Source organism: Microcaecilia unicolor, chromosome 2 (assembly GCF_901765095.1).
Source record: "Microcaecilia unicolor chromosome 2, aMicUni1.1, whole genome shotgun sequence".
Classification (NCBI taxonomy): Eukaryota; Metazoa; Chordata; class Amphibia; order Gymnophiona; family Siphonopidae; genus Microcaecilia; species Microcaecilia unicolor.
The window spans coordinates 115,422,878-115,438,664 of NC_044032.1; the positions used below are offsets into that span (position 1 = coordinate 115,422,878).

The 15,787-nt window shown below is 42.5% G+C and overlaps 1 protein-coding gene across 1 annotated transcript in view; it reads left to right on the plus strand.

The window, feature by feature from the left end:
- DMGDH (dimethylglycine dehydrogenase) overlaps positions 1 to 15,787 on the plus strand; it is a 162,224-nt gene that overhangs the window by 48,240 nt on the left and 98,197 nt on the right. The window contains exons 6-7 of the mRNA XM_030193235.1: positions 2,047 to 2,295; positions 2,381 to 2,579. Coding sequence (XP_030049095.1) covers positions 2,047 to 2,295; positions 2,381 to 2,579 — 448 coding nt within the window. The remainder of the gene's footprint in view (positions 1 to 2,046; positions 2,296 to 2,380; positions 2,580 to 15,787) is intronic.

Sequence of the window (15,787 nt, forward strand, 5' to 3'; positions counted from 1 at the left end):
GCTGGTTTTGGTGTATGAAATTGGCGCGCGCTGGTCCACTTTTTACCGCAGCGAGAAAAAGGCCTTTTTTCTAAAATGGGGCAGTAAATTGCCATGTACTAATGCGTCATGCGCTAATCCCGCGGTAATTGGGCAGCACGTGGCAATGTGGCAGTTCTGCTGATTACCACCGGGAATGCCCCCTGCAATAGAAAATTATTTTCTACCACAGGAAACTCTGCACCAACTTCTGAACCACCACCAGACTCTTGCGCTACCCCAGCAGTAGGGCTGATTTGGCCTTCACTACCCAACAGACACCAACTTTGTGAAAGCCTTCTTAGTAATTGGACTGCATGATGATGATAATGAAGATAAAGACGAAGATGCAAGTGATGAATTAGACAGTACTACTTCTAATGCAGATGATAATTATAATGTTCTATTACATATTGTGTTGACATGTAAGTAGTATACTGTGCCATACTTTGTATTATTTGAACATTTTTACTGCTGTAATTGCCTATTTCTCATGCTTGATCTATTCTTACAGTACACTGCCTTGAGTGAATTCCTTCAAAAAGGCGGTAAATACATCCTAATAAATAAATAAATAAAATTAAAAAAAAAATGACAATAATGATGATAAAGTATTCTTTGCTATACAGAAGTCAAGTGTTCCAGAGAGTCCCTTGATCAAAACCTGCAGACTCGGTCAGTTGATACTTTCTGCTAATGTAGTTGTTAAATACCTTTTTAGCTCTGCTGGATTAATGACTCACAAGTGTACTCGCATGAGTGACAGTCATTTTCAAAAATGTAGTTTTATTAAAAGCAGTGGTGTAGCCACTGGGGACAGGCCTCGGGACTGGGACCCTCACCTTCGACTTGCCCTCCTCTGCTTTAATGACTCAGCAATTTGAACTGAGCATGTGCGGGAGTGCTGACATTGGCGGTTGAAGTGCGCTGCTGACTTGAACGCTGCTCTGGCAGCACAGGCTGGACTCATGGAGACCTCTTGGGCTGGTGGAGCTTGGCATCCTCGCCAGCAAAGGTATGCTCAATGTTGCAGTTGGTGGTGGAGAGAAGAGGAAGGGAGAGATAAGCTGCCTCCCTTAGTCTGCCTTTGGCCCCCTCCCAAAATGCACTTCCTGTTATGCCCCTGACCAAAAGCAAAGTGGATTGAATTGTAGAGCAATAAAGTTGTGGGATAAAAATGTTAACAATAGTTGCATTCATGTGTAGTGTGGTACTTTTACTTTTTTGCTCAAAAAGTATATATTAGGCAATAACTTTTTTACTTTCACTTAAGTAAAATTTTTAATGTGATCTTCAGTGTACTTTTACTTAAGTATTAAAATATACATTTATTTTTACTTTGACTTAAGTACTTTGACCTAGTACTTTGAACAACACTGAAGATGAATAGAGAGAGAAGTTTGGTAATAGTCCACATGGCCACCAAAGCTAGTGATGAAAACTGCAGTCTCTCTGTACTCTTCGATGTTTCATACAGGTCACCCCAGCTTTCTTGGAATCTTAACGCAACCACTTGGACCTCAATGCCACTCAGCTTGTGCTTTCCCTTAATGTTCCATATAACAGGGCAAACACTCAGGCACTCATTCTTGTTTCTTCTGCCTCCAATTCTTTTCTTGCCCCTACCACTGCACTTTCTCTCTATCCAAAACATGTTCATTTTTTTTTCATTGTTTTGGTTGTTTCTTCCTCTACCTTTAAACTATTTCAGGCATCTGCCACCCTTTCTGAAAAGAAGTAGTTTGCAGAGTTTTATATGAACTTTTCTCCTTGTAACTACAGATCATGCCCTTTTCCTGTGTAAAATGGCATTTCCTGTGATGGAAACCTGTTAAATATTTGAAATTTCTTTCATTTCCTCGTTCCTTCTTTCCTTCAGTGCCTCAGCCATCAGTTAAGGATCACATATTATAGCTCACTCTGGAATATATAAGCCTGGGCTGTTAATATAGTTGCTAGATGTCTCAAATGAACATTTGCTAAATGAACATTTAAATATAATTTTTTGGGGATATGTTTGTTTAATAGGTTTCTGGGCCCGAGAAATTGGAAAAATGATAGGTGTAGAGCATCCTCTCATTCCCGTTCACCATCAGTATGTGGTCACAGCAACAGTCCCTGAAGTAAAAGCACTGAAGAGGGAACTCCCAGTACTTCGTGACCTAGAAGGATCTTATTACTTAAGACAGGAAAGAGATGGACTTTTATTTGGACCATATGAAAGTCCTGAGAAAATGAAGCTACAGGAGTCTTGGGTAAAGGAAGGAGTGCCACCAGGTAATTACTATCATAAATAGCTTTTATTGTAACAAAAATAATAAGGTTGACATTATGTGATTTGTGTTATTTTTTTTTCCCCCAGGTTTTGGAAAGGAACTTTTTGAATCTGATTTAGACAGAATAATGGACCATGTTGAGGCAGCTATGGAGATGGTTCCAGTGCTGAAAAAAGCAGACATACTCAACATAGTTTCAGGTCCTATTACATACACTCCGGACATTCTTCCAATGGTTGGCCCTCATCAGGGTTTTCGAAACTACTGGGTAGCTGTCGGTTTTGGGTGAGTGCACTTGATGTTAAACTATCCATTACATTAATAGGGAGGACAATTTTCATTTAGCCCATAGGGTAAAAGTCTGAACATAGTTCCTCAACGCGTATATTAGGGGCAGGATTGGGTAGGGGGATTGCAACAATGCATTAATTTAATCAGATAAATAATGACTGTGAAAAGGGTAATAAGTTTCTTTGGGTACTCTTTCCTTAGGCACTTTTATTACATGCATAATTTCATTTTGAAAATTTCATTTGCAAAAAATACCTATAGCGTTTCTGAAAATTGCCCCTAATTGGGGTAATTTTATAATAGAGCACATATGACAAAGGTGGGAAGATGCACCTATTATTTCAGTAACACTTTTTCACGCTATATGTTTTTGGATCAAAGGGGTTTTTTTGGTCTATGATTATATTTATCACCGAAAGTCATAAATGTGGCTCCTTAAGTTTTGAACCAGTGGAGCATTGACTCAGAGATTTATGAGACCTTTTCCCCCGTTTCTTTTCCAGATATTTATTTATTCACTTGGGGGCCCTTTTACAAAGGCGTACTGAAAATGGCCTGCGGTAGTGTAGGTGCATGTTTTGGGTGCGCGTAGAATCATTTTCAGTGCACCTGTAAAAAATGCCTTTTTAAACTTTTTGCCGAAAATGTATGTGCGGCAAAATGAACAATTGCTGCGCATTCCATTTTGGGTCTGAGACCTTACCCGCCAGCCATTGACCTAGCGGTAAGTCTCACGCGGTAACCGGGCGGTAATGACTTGTGTGCGTCAAATGCCACTTGGCGCGCGCCCAATACGCGTGTCTGAAAATAATTTTTCGGATGTGCGTATCGGAGGCGCACCAAAAATGAAATTACCGCAAGAGGCATGCGGTAGATGGGCGGTAACTCCATTTTGGTGTGCGTTGGATATGCGTAGGCGCCTATGCGGCTTAGTAAAAAGTGCTCCATGGTGACTTATTGGTTCAATTTTGGTTTTTATTTTGCTGATTGAATTGGACCATATATTCTAAGCCTCAAAAAATTTGTTATTAAGGATTCTTAGAACACAATCTTTATAGCCATATCAGTCCTGAAGAAAAATAGATTCTCTTTAAGTTGTGGAACCTTTGTTGGATCACCATAAGAATTATGTAAACATGGTCATTATTGAAAGATCGTTTCAGACATTTGATCTTGGGCTATTGCCTATATCTTGATTTTTACACCATGTTGCTTCCAGAGCTCCCAGGCTCTTTTCGGTCACAATTGCTTTCTGATGGTGCCTTACATAGAAACTTTGAACAGGGAACATGGTGGTAGAAAAAGTCTGCTCATCCAACTACAGCTAATTGTGTACAATCCCGTCCTCTCCTCAGTGATCCTCTGTGCTTGTTCCATGCATCTTGAATTCTAATGACCTTGTATGGAAGGTTGTTTTGTGCATCCACCATGCTTTCTGTAAAAAAAATATTTATTTAGATTTCTTCTGAGTCTATCCCCTTTCATCCTCATCCTTATTCTATGACACTTTATTTCAGAGCTTACTGTCAATTTAAAGAAACCCACCTCCTGTATATTATATAACATAGTAGATGACAGCAGATAAAGCCCTGCACGGTCCATCCAGTCTGCCCAACAAGATAAACTCATAGCATAAGGTATGATGTGGTACTACTTATGAATACTTGATCTTGGTTTGTCCTTGTCATTTTCAGGGCACAGACTGTAGAAGTCTACCCTGCATTGGCCTTATTCTCTAACTACTGGGGCTGTCATTGAAGCCCCACCCCAGCCCATTCAAATCTGTCTAGCCACGATCAGGGCACAGACTGTAGAAGTCTTCCATGCACTGGCTTTGCTTTTCAGTTACTAATGTTGCCATTTAATAGTGCATAAGCTTGTTTGGTTCCATGCCTTCCATAAAGGATTTCTTTGTTTTATTCAATGCATTTTTTTTAATACCTTGGAGATATTTACATGCCTTTATCTTATCTCTCCTATCCCATCTTTCCTTCAGAGGTATATATTTAGATCTTTAAATCTAACCCCATATATCGTATGAAGAAGACCATTTACATTTTTGTTGCTGCTCTCTGGATTGACTCCATCCTTTATATCCTTTACATAAGTACATAAGTAATGCCATACTGGGAAAAGACCAAGGGGTCCATCGAGCCCAGCATCTTGTCCACAACAGCGGCCAATCCAGGCCAAGGGCACCTGGCAAGCTTCCCAAATGTACAAACATTTATATCCTTTTGATGGTGCAGTCTTCTAAATTGTACACAGTATTCAATTGATATCTCACTAGAGACTTGTACAGAAGCATTATAACTTCCTTTTTCCCTACTGGTCATTCTTTTCCTGTTCTATCTGCTAGAGGGCAGAGGTGCAATTTGGATGATATGGCATCCAGTATAAGAGGCTTGGGGATGCTAAGTCTCCCCCAGCCGAAAGCAGACCTGATAGTCTCCCCATGGTATCTGGGGCACCATGCAGCCCAGTACAACAGGAAAGACGAAGAGCAAGAATCCATTAATAGAGGTGCTGCAGCCTGCGGGACCTGTCACCTTCTTTGGGTTTCTGCACAGCGTGGTGATAGCCGGCCCCAGGACTCCTGTTCCCCCTCCCTCGACTCTCACCACCGGTGTCCACTTAGCAATACAGCAGACTGCGTCTTTGGGGGAGGGGAGGGAAGGAGAGGGACTAAAGGCGAGACTGGAAATGGGGGGAGGGAAGTTTGTGGGACTAAAAGGGAGAGACTGTGAACGGGGGGGGGGGGGTGATGGGAAGGAGCTGGACTAAGGCAGGGAGACGGGGAGGGGGAGGAGCAGGACTAAGGCAGGGAGACACTGGAATGGGGGGGGGGGGGGAGGCAGAAAGAGAGCTTTGCGCGATGGTTGGCTGGCTGAAACTGGGAGAGAGTCCAGAGCTGAGTAAAGGTGCTGCTCTGATGGTTCTGAGGTTGGAAGTGGAAGTGGGTGTGGAAATAGGAGTGGAGGAGTGGCCTATGGGTTAGGGGTGGTGGACTTGGTCCGAGGAACTGAGTTCAATTCCACTTCAGTCACAGGCAGCTCCTTGTGACTTGGGCAAGTCACTTAACCCTCCATTGCCCCATGTAAGCGCAATTGAGCCTGCCATGAGTGGGAAAGCGTGGGGTACAAATGTAACAAACAAACAAAAGAACTTGTTGCTGAATCTTTGGGAGAGAAAGATCTGAAGGCGCTGCTCCAGTGGGTCTTGGATGGGGCTGGGAGCAGAAAAGAGCTTTTATTGCTGAACCTTTGGGAGAGAGAGCTGAAGGTTGCTGCTCTGATGGGTCTGGGTTGTGGGGGAAGGAGGACAGGCAGGCAGGAGGAAGAAAATATGCCCAGCCATATCAAATTAATTAAAAGGAAATATAGTGTAGATGTAAATGGCACCATAGCATTGTGTTAGAAAATGATTATGTAGCATTGCTACCTAGTGTTAAGTGTTTTTAATTATGGGGAGTCATGTTTAAAGTAGCTGTGCATTATTGCTGTCCTGCAGATACATACTATATAATAAATGACTTAGAACCATACAGAAAGTAATGTGAATGTAAATGTGGAAATGTGTGGGGTGAACAATGTAGGGAAGTGAGTAAAGATTGTTGATGAATGTAAAACTGGGCTTTTAATAGGTTACAAGATGAGGGCATGTAGGCAGTAGTAATAAGTAGTGATTGCAATGTTAGAAAAGCCAAATGATTTTTACAAGTCGTTGTAGGATTCTAGCCTGAACAGGCAGATTTGTTTTTAATCTAAAAGCAACTTTTTGCATGGAATCTTCTAAGGTTCTGGGAATTATTTTGGATACAAAATTGATTATGAATCTACAGATAGTTATGTGAGCAAGAAAATAATTTTTAAATTTCAACAACTGAAAGGAATTTGATCTGTTTTTTTTTTTTTACTGAACATTTTCCCATGTTAGTTCAAGCTTTTGTGTTGCCTCAGTTGGATTACTGTAGCATTTTGTATAGTGGATTAATTCTAAAATTAATAAACAAGCCTGCAGTTATTGCAAAACACTGCAGCCAAATTGATTTTATGGCTGTTTGCATTTTGATCATGCAACACCATTGCTTAGAAAGCTACATTGGTTACCAGTTACTGCCCGGATAGTTTTTGAGACTGCCTGTGTTGTATTTAGGTTTCAACAGTTTTTATTAATGAAGCACAAAAATGGTGTTTACATAATGTAAATGTCTCTACAATCAGCCTGTGTTGTATTTAATATATTACAGGGGAATTGTTCTCCTCTCCTTCCACAATTGATAGCTTATCGATCGCCTCAAGAAAATTCTCGTTTTTATTGTACTCTGCCGTTGGGGTTTCCATCTGTTAAGAAAGTTTGCTATAAGAGAGTTCACGAGGGCTCCTTTTCTTTTTCAGGCCACTAAACTATGGAATTCTGTACCTGCACAAATTTGTGTGATTTCTGATTACTATTTCGTAAGGATTGAAAACTTACCTCTTTAGTAACATCTAAACGATAAACTCTATGTCTTCTTAACTTCTCAGTATTTGCTTTAAATATTGTAACCCGCCAATCGCCTAAACGTAGAGTGCGCTTTCTACAGATTTGGACACCATACCTGCAAATACTCAGCCCAAGGGGACGTAGTCTGCTTGTCAATGCCTGATAAATAGCGGTATATTGGAGAGTAAGGGCACTATGTAGTAGTAAATTAGTCTAGAGTGGATCTGCTTGCAAGGGGGAGGAGGTACTGGGTGGGGGGGGGGAGGGGTTGAGTGTGATGTATATGGCTAAAGCCTGGCAGTGCTCTAGAGCTTTAATGTTTCATTTTCTGATATTTGTGATAAGCACTATTTTACCTAATGAAGTATTCAAGTGTATGATATTAGGAATATGAGTCATTTAAAACCTAATGTTAACATGGGCCAAGGAATCGTTAAGAGGGGAGGCGGTGAGAAAAATGGGGACGAAAGTGTATGGCGAAGGTTGAATATGTTGCAAGAATGCAGTTTTGTATATCAAGCAATGCTATATGCATATTCTACACTACTTTGTATTGTGGATAATCGTTAATAAAACAGTTTTAAACATAAATATTGTAACCCGCTTACAGCTCTTTTTGAAAGAGATGGTCGTCCAAAAAGTGACATAAATTGGCACTTGGACATCCTTCTCACAGAGACGTCCAAATCGGTATAATCAAAACCGTATTTTGAACGTCTTTGTCAGATGTCCGTCGCAAGGACATCCAGATCTCAAGGGGGGCATGTCAGAGGTGTGTTCGAGGCGGGACTTGGGCGTTCCTAAGACTTGGATGTCTTTGAGCCTAATGGAACAAAGCAAGACGTCCAAGACTAAAACTTGGACGTTTTCACCTAGGGCCTGTTTTATTACGAATAAGACACAAAAAGGTGCCCCAACTGACCAGATGACCACTGGAGGGAATCAGGGATGACCTCCCATTACTCCCCCAGTGGTCACTAACCCCCTCCCACCCATAAAAAACATGATTAAAAATATTACTTGCCAGCCTCTATGCCAACTTCAGATGTCATACTCAGGTCCATGGCAGCGCATGCAGGTCCCTGGAGTAGTTTAGTAGTAGGTGCAGTGCACTTCAGACAGGTGGACCCAGGCCCATACCTCCCCACCTACCTGTTACATTTGTGGAGGAAACAGCGAGCCCTCCAACCCCCCCCCCCCCCAGAACCTTCTGTACCCACATATAGGTGCCCCCTTCACTTGTAAGGGCTATGGTAGTGGTGTACAGTTGGGGGTAGTGGGTTTTGGGGGCTCAACAAACAGTGTAAAGGAGCTGTGTACCTGGGAGCATTTTATGAAGTCCACTGCAGTGCCCCCTAGGGTGCCCGATTGCTGTCCTGGCATGTCAGGGAGACCAGTGTACTAAAAATGCTAGCTCCTCCCACGTCCAAATGGTTTTAGACTTGAACATTTTTGTTTTTGAAAATGGCCGAAAATCAAAGGACGTCCAAATCCAAGGACATCCAAATCCAAGGACGTCCATGGTATTTTCGAACACAAAGATGGACGTCCATCTTTTTCGAAAATGACCTTTTCCCCGCCTTCGAATTTGGACGTTTTACAAAGCTGTCCAAATTCCAACTTAGATGTTTCTTTTGAAAATGCCCCTCTTAGACTCTTTGTTTATATTAGTGGGATATAAATACCTGAACAGAACTGAATAGAACCTTAGGGGGCCTTCAGAAAGGATAAGCTTATAAAAAAAAAGGGGGGGGATAGACTGGTAGGAATACAGATTCAATATGCTTCTTGCGGCTAGATGTCATAGTTTCCAAAAGCGGTAAAAGTGTAAAAATTGACTAAATTGTTCCTACAAGTACAGATGACATTACTTAATTGTAAGAGGTTGACTTTTATGACCTCCTCCCCATGGACATCTGATGAATTTGCATCATTTGAAGGCCAGAATTTTGAAATTTACCATATGATCTCTCTCTTTTCAGGATGAGATTTTCTGCAGAAGCAGTTTTATAATATGACATACCTTTTCATATATTCTTGCACAGGAGTGAGCAGGACAAAGAATAAATTCTCCCCCTGCTTCTCTACGTAATAACACTGAGATCTCATAGTTGTACTTTTTGCGAAAAGAAGGATGTATTCATAGGACAGTTGTGGGCATTTTGAGTGTATTACCACAACCTCATTGTCAGTATGACATTTGGAATCCTACATAGTAACATAGTAGATGACAGCAGAAAAAGCCTCACTGTCCACCCAGTCTGCCCAACAAGATAAACTCATATGTGCTACTTTTTGTGTATATCTTACCTGTATTGTATCGTCATTTTCAGGGCACAGACCTATAAGTCTGCCCAGCACTATCCCTGCCTCCCAACCACCAGCTCTGGGACAGACCGTATAAGTCTGCCCAGCAATATCCTCGCCTCCCAACCACCAGCCCCGCCTCCCACCACCGGGCTTTGCCACCTGATCTCAGCTAAGCTTCTGAGGATCCATTCCCTCGGAACAGGATTCCTTTAGGTTTATCCCACGCATGTTTGAATTCCGTTACCGTTTTCCTCTACACCACCTCCCGTGGGCGAGCATTCTAAGCATCCACCACTCTCTCCGTGAAAAAATACTTCCTGACATTTTTCTTGAGTCTGCCCCCCCTTCAATCTCATATCGTGCCCTCTAGTTCTACCGCCTTCCCATCTCCGGAAAAGGTTCGTTTGCGGATTAATACCTTTCAGATATTTGAATGTCTGTATCATATCACCCCTGTTTCTCCTTTCCTCCAGGGTATACCATGTTCAAGTCAGCAAGTCTCTCCTCCTACGTCTTGTAACGCAAAATCCCGTACATTCTCGTAGCTTTTCTTTGCACCGCTTCAATTCTTTTACATCCTTAGCAAGATACAGCCTCCAGAACTGAACACAATATCCCAGGTGGGGCCTCACCAACGACTTATACAGGGGCATTAAAACCTCTTTTCTTCTGCTGGTCACTCCCCTCTCTATACAGCCTAGCAACCTTCTACTTACGGCCACCGCCTTGTCACAATATACACAGATTACTTGAAACTTTTGAACTTTTTAAATATTTTTAAAAGATAGTGGGTTGGATATCTAGAAAGGCTCTCTCAATAGAATTAATGATTTGCAGAAAGAATGTTAAAGGGAAATGGGATTTGATATACCGCCTTTCTGTGGTTTTTGCAACTACATTCAAAGCGGTTTACATAGTATATTCAGGTACTTATTTTGTTACCAGGAGCAATGGAGGGTTAAGTGACTTGCCCAGAGTGACAAGGAGCTGCAGTGGGAATTGAACTCAGGATCAAAGTCCACTGCACTAACCACTAGGCTACTCCTCCTTCAAAATAATTGCTTTGATTGCTAAAGGGATTATTGAGGCTCTTTTTGACAAAGAAATGTTTCAGTAAGCAGGAGATTGCCACAGGCAAAAGCATACTCCTCCTCCAGTTCGACATGTCAAGCTAATTCGACATGGTAAACCACATCATACTCCTAAGAATACTAGGCCACTTCAGGATTGAAGGAACCGTACTTAGCTGGATCAAAGGCTTTCTAACCACCAGAACTTATCAAGTAAAATCAAAGTCAAACATATCACCACCGTGGAAAGCAGTCTGCGGAGTACCTCAAGGATCACCATTATCACCAATACTCTTCAACATGATGATGATTCCAGTGGCACAGTCCTTATCCAACCGAGGCCTTAACCCATTCATTTACGCAGATGATGTTACAATATACATCCCCTTCAGACATGATCGGACAGAAATAACCAACAAAATCAACGATAGTCTGAACATCATGGACTCCTGGGCAAACTCATTCAAACTGAAACCGAACACACATTGCCTCATCCTCTCCTCTCCATATAACAAATACAAACCCACAACCATAAATATTCCAGGACATACCCTCCCTACCTCGGACAGTTTGAAAATACTCGGTGTCACACTCAATCGCAACCTTACCCTCGCGAGCCAAGTAAACTCTGTAACAAAGAAAATGTTCTAGTCAATGTGGAAGCTCAAACAATTAAAACATTTCTTCCCAAGAGCAACTTTTTGATACCTAATACAATCAATGGTCCTAAGCCATGCAGATTATTGCAACGGAATATACGCGGGCTGCAAAGAACAACTCATAAAAAAACTCCAGACCGCCCAAAATACAGCAGCCAGGCTGATATTCAGCAAAACACGCTTCAAAAGTGCCAAACCTCTCAGAGAAAAGTTGCATTGGCTCCCAATCAAAGAACGGATCATCTTCAAAATCTGCACCTTAGTCCACAAAATCATGTACGGTGTAGTCCCAGGATACATGACAGACCTTATAGACTTACCAATAAGAAACAAAGTCAGATCGTCAAGATCCTACCTAAACCTACACTACCCAAATTGCAAAGGACTGAATACAAAACAACTTACGCAGCCAGCTTCTCCTATATAAGCGCACAACTATGGAATGGGCTCCCAAAAGCTGTGAAAACAATCCATAACCACTTGAACTTCAGGAAATCACTAAAAACCAACCTATTCAAAAAGGCCTACCCCAACGACCCCACGTAACCCTCATCACCTACCAACACACAGCATGACTATGATCGAACAGGACATAACGCAATCTTCATCCATTCCGACCCTCCACTTATACCTTATAGATCACTATACAACTTTGTATTTGTTATCCACTGACTGGGCAAGCGCCTTTGATGGTACACATAGGCACCACCACGCTGGGAAAAGACCCAAGGTCCATGAAGCCCAGCACTCCATCTCCGACAGCGGCCAATCCAGGCCCCAAGAACCTGGCAAAAACCCCAAATTTAATAACGATCATGGACTTTTCCTTCAGGAATCTATCCAGACCCCCTTTAAACTCAGCAAGGCCAGCTACTGTCACTACCTTCTCCAGCAATGAGTTCCAGAGTCTAATTACGTGCTGAGTAAAGAAAAACTTTCTCTGATTCCTTTTAAACCTACCATATTCTAATTTCATCTTTTGTCCCCTGGTTCTATTATTGTTAGAAAGTGTAAACAAATGCTTCACATCTGTCCGCTCTACCCCACTCATTATCTTGTAAACCTCTATCATATCACCCCTCAGCCACCTTTTCTCCAGGCTAAAGAGTCCTAGCCATCTTAACCTCTCCTCATAGGGTAGTCGTATATAGCTGCCTGGATGTCCAACCGCCACCTGAAACTGAACATGTCCGAGACTGAGCTTATCGTCTTTCCACCAAAACCCACTTCTCCTCTTCCTCCACTTTCTGTCTCAGTTGATAACACCCTCATCCTCCCCGTCTCATCTGCCCGCAACTTCGGAGTCATCTTTGACTCCTCTCTCTCCTTCTCTGCGCATATCCAGCAGATAGCCAAGACCTGTCGCTTCTTCCTCTTTAACATCAGCAAAATTCGCCCTTTCCTCTCTGAACACACCACCCGAACTCTCGTCCACGCTCTCATTACCTCTCGCCTGGACTACTGCAACTTACTCCTACCGGCCTCCCACTTAGCCATCTATCCCCCCTTCAATCTGTTCAGAACTCTGCTGCACGTCTCATATTCCGCCAGAACTGATATACTCATATCACCCCTCTCCTCAAGTCACTTCACTGGCTTCCGATCAGATACCGCATTCAATTCAAGCTTCTCCTTCTTACCTACAAATGCACTCAGTCTGCTGCCCCTCACTATCTTTCTACCCTCATCTCCCCTTACGTTCCCGCCCGTAACCTGCTGCCCCTCACTATCTTTCTACCCTCATCTCCCCTTCCGTTCCCGCCTGTAACCTCCGTTCACAGGATAAATCCCTCCTCTCAGTACCCTTCTCCACCACCGCCAACTCCAGGCTCCGCTCATTCTGCCTCGCCTCACCCTATGCTTGGAACAACCTTCCTGAGCCCTTACGCCAAGCCCCCTCCCTGCCCGTCTTCAAGTCTTTGCTTAAAGCCCACCTCTTCATGCTGCGTTCGGCACCTAACCCTTACCGTTCAGTGAATCCAGACTGCCCCAATTTGACTGCCCCTATCGGACCGACCGTTCACTTGTCTATTAGATTGTAAGCTCTTTGAGCAGGGACTGTCTCTCTTTGTTAAATTGTACAGCGCTGCGTAACCCTAGTAGCGCTCTAGAAATGTTAAGTAGTAGTAGTAGTAGTCGTCCCATCCCTTTTATCATTTTTGTCGCCCTTCTCTGCACCTTCTCCAATTCATTTATATCTTTTTTGAGATGAGGCGACCAGAACCCACTGGACAAGAGAAGGAAAAAGAGGCGGAGGCATAGCTATAATTTACAAATTCCAATTCACAGTCACAACAACAGCTGAATCCATCCTCCCCCATCTCGAAATAGCCTCAGTCAGAATCAACCACCCTAACCTGCAGGATCAACTAAATATAATCCTATTTTACAGACCCTCGGCTAAATGGCAAGATGCCCAGTTACACTTCATGGACTTCATCTCAAATACCTGTATGTCCTCCCAAAATATTCTTATAGCAGGAGACATCAACCTTCATCTTGAAGACACTAACACAAACAATGTACACGAATGCAAGGAATTCCTTCAACTCTGGGAGATCCACTGGCCTAACATGCAACCCACCCACAAGAAAGGACACACATTAGACATCATAACCTACAAATTTATCATCAGAAGCGAACCTCACAATAAATGGTACAAAATGGACAGCCACACCATGGTAGACCACTACAAGGCAAACACCTCCCTCCTCTGGAAAATAAAGAAACACAACAAAACAAGAAAAAGAACATACACTACAGAGGCAAATAGACCCTCTAACATTCTGGCAACAAATATACACCGATGAATGGACAACAATTACAGACTCACCCCAATTTCTACAGAATGGGACACACAGATGCAAACAGTTCTAGACAAGATAGCACCACTCCAAACTAGAACTTCACACAGGAAAAACTCAATCCCTTGGTTCAACGAAGAACTGAAGGAACTAAAAACACAGGTTAGAAGACTAGAAAGAGCTTGGACCAAAAAAAAAGACGAACACACACTCAATGAGTGGAAACAGTTACAAAGAAAATACAAATACAAAATTGGACAAACCAAAAGAACGTACTACAGAACTATAATAGGATCAAATTACAAGGATACGCATAAACTCTTTTCACTTGTAAACAATCTCCTAGACACCACACAGGTCACTTCGAATAGCATAGAAACCCCATCGGCAACCAACCTAGCGATCTATTTCAAGGAAAAAATAATAAAACTCCGACGCATGATACCAAGCAATACCACTGAGTACACAAGCATCCTTGAATGCTTAGACCCAAAACCCGGGAATATCCAGCTGATCGATCATGGACCAACTTTGATCTGATCTCAGTTGACGAATCCACACACTGGCTCAGAAAATATGCCAAAACTCATTTCAAACTTGACACCTGCCCTACTAGCCTAGTAAAAGCCGCCCCCAAACAATTCAAAAAAGACCTCACGAACCAAGTAAATTATAGACTCCTAAATGGTCTCTTCCCCACGGATAAAGGAAATATCCTCCTCACTCCACTGCCAAAAGATGCTAAGAAAAGCACAATGGACCTAACCAATTACCGACCAGTTGCTTCTATCCCGCTCATAACAAAATTGATGGAAGGCATAGTGACGAAACAACTCACGGAATACCTAACCAAACACTCAATTCTACATGAGTCTCAATCAGGATTTTGCTCAAATCATAGTACTGAATTCATTCAAAAAAACTATTGCAACCGGCAAGAACATACTCGTACTACAATTCGACATGTCTAGTGCCTTCGACATGGTAGATCATGGAATATTACTACACCTGTTAGAATACTTCAGAATCAGAGGCCCAGTTCTCAAATGGTTCAAAGGACTCCTCACCACCAGATCCTACCAAGTAACAACGAACAATGACAGATCACCACCTTGGACACCGGAATGTGGAGTTCCCCAGGGATCCCCCCTTTCGCCAACTATCTTCAACCTTATGATGACACCACTAGCCAAACTTCTAGCCAATCACAACCTCAACCCCTACATATATGCGGATGATGTCACGATCTACATCCCGTTCAAAAGTAACCTAAACGAAATAACTAACAAGATCAACCGGAGCCTCCAAATCATGCATTCTTGGGCGGACTCATTCCAGCTAAAACTGAACCCAGAAGAAACTCAATGTCTAGTTCTCACTTCCCAATACAACACATACAACTACACTACCATAACCACACCCTACGGCACACTTCCTATCTCAGAAAGTCTGAAAATTCTTGGAGTCAATATTGACCGAAACCTCACACTCGAGACCCACGTGAACAATATAACGAAAAAAATGTTCCACTCGATGTGGAAACTTTAGAGAATAAAACCTTTTTTTCCAAGAAACATCTTCCGCATCCTAGTACAGTCATTAGTGATAAGTCACCTGGACTACTGTAACTCTTTATACGCAGGCTGTAAAGAACAGACCATTAAAAAACTCCAAACAGCCCAGAACATTGCTGCCAGACTCATCTTTGGAAAAACTAAATACGAAAGGGCGAAACCTCTAAGAGAGAAACTACACTGGCTACCACTCAAGGAACGAATTGAGTTCAAGATCTGTACAACCGTCCACAAAATCATCCACACAGATGCCCCACTCTATATGTTAAACCTAGTGGACCTACTGCCTAGAAACGCCAA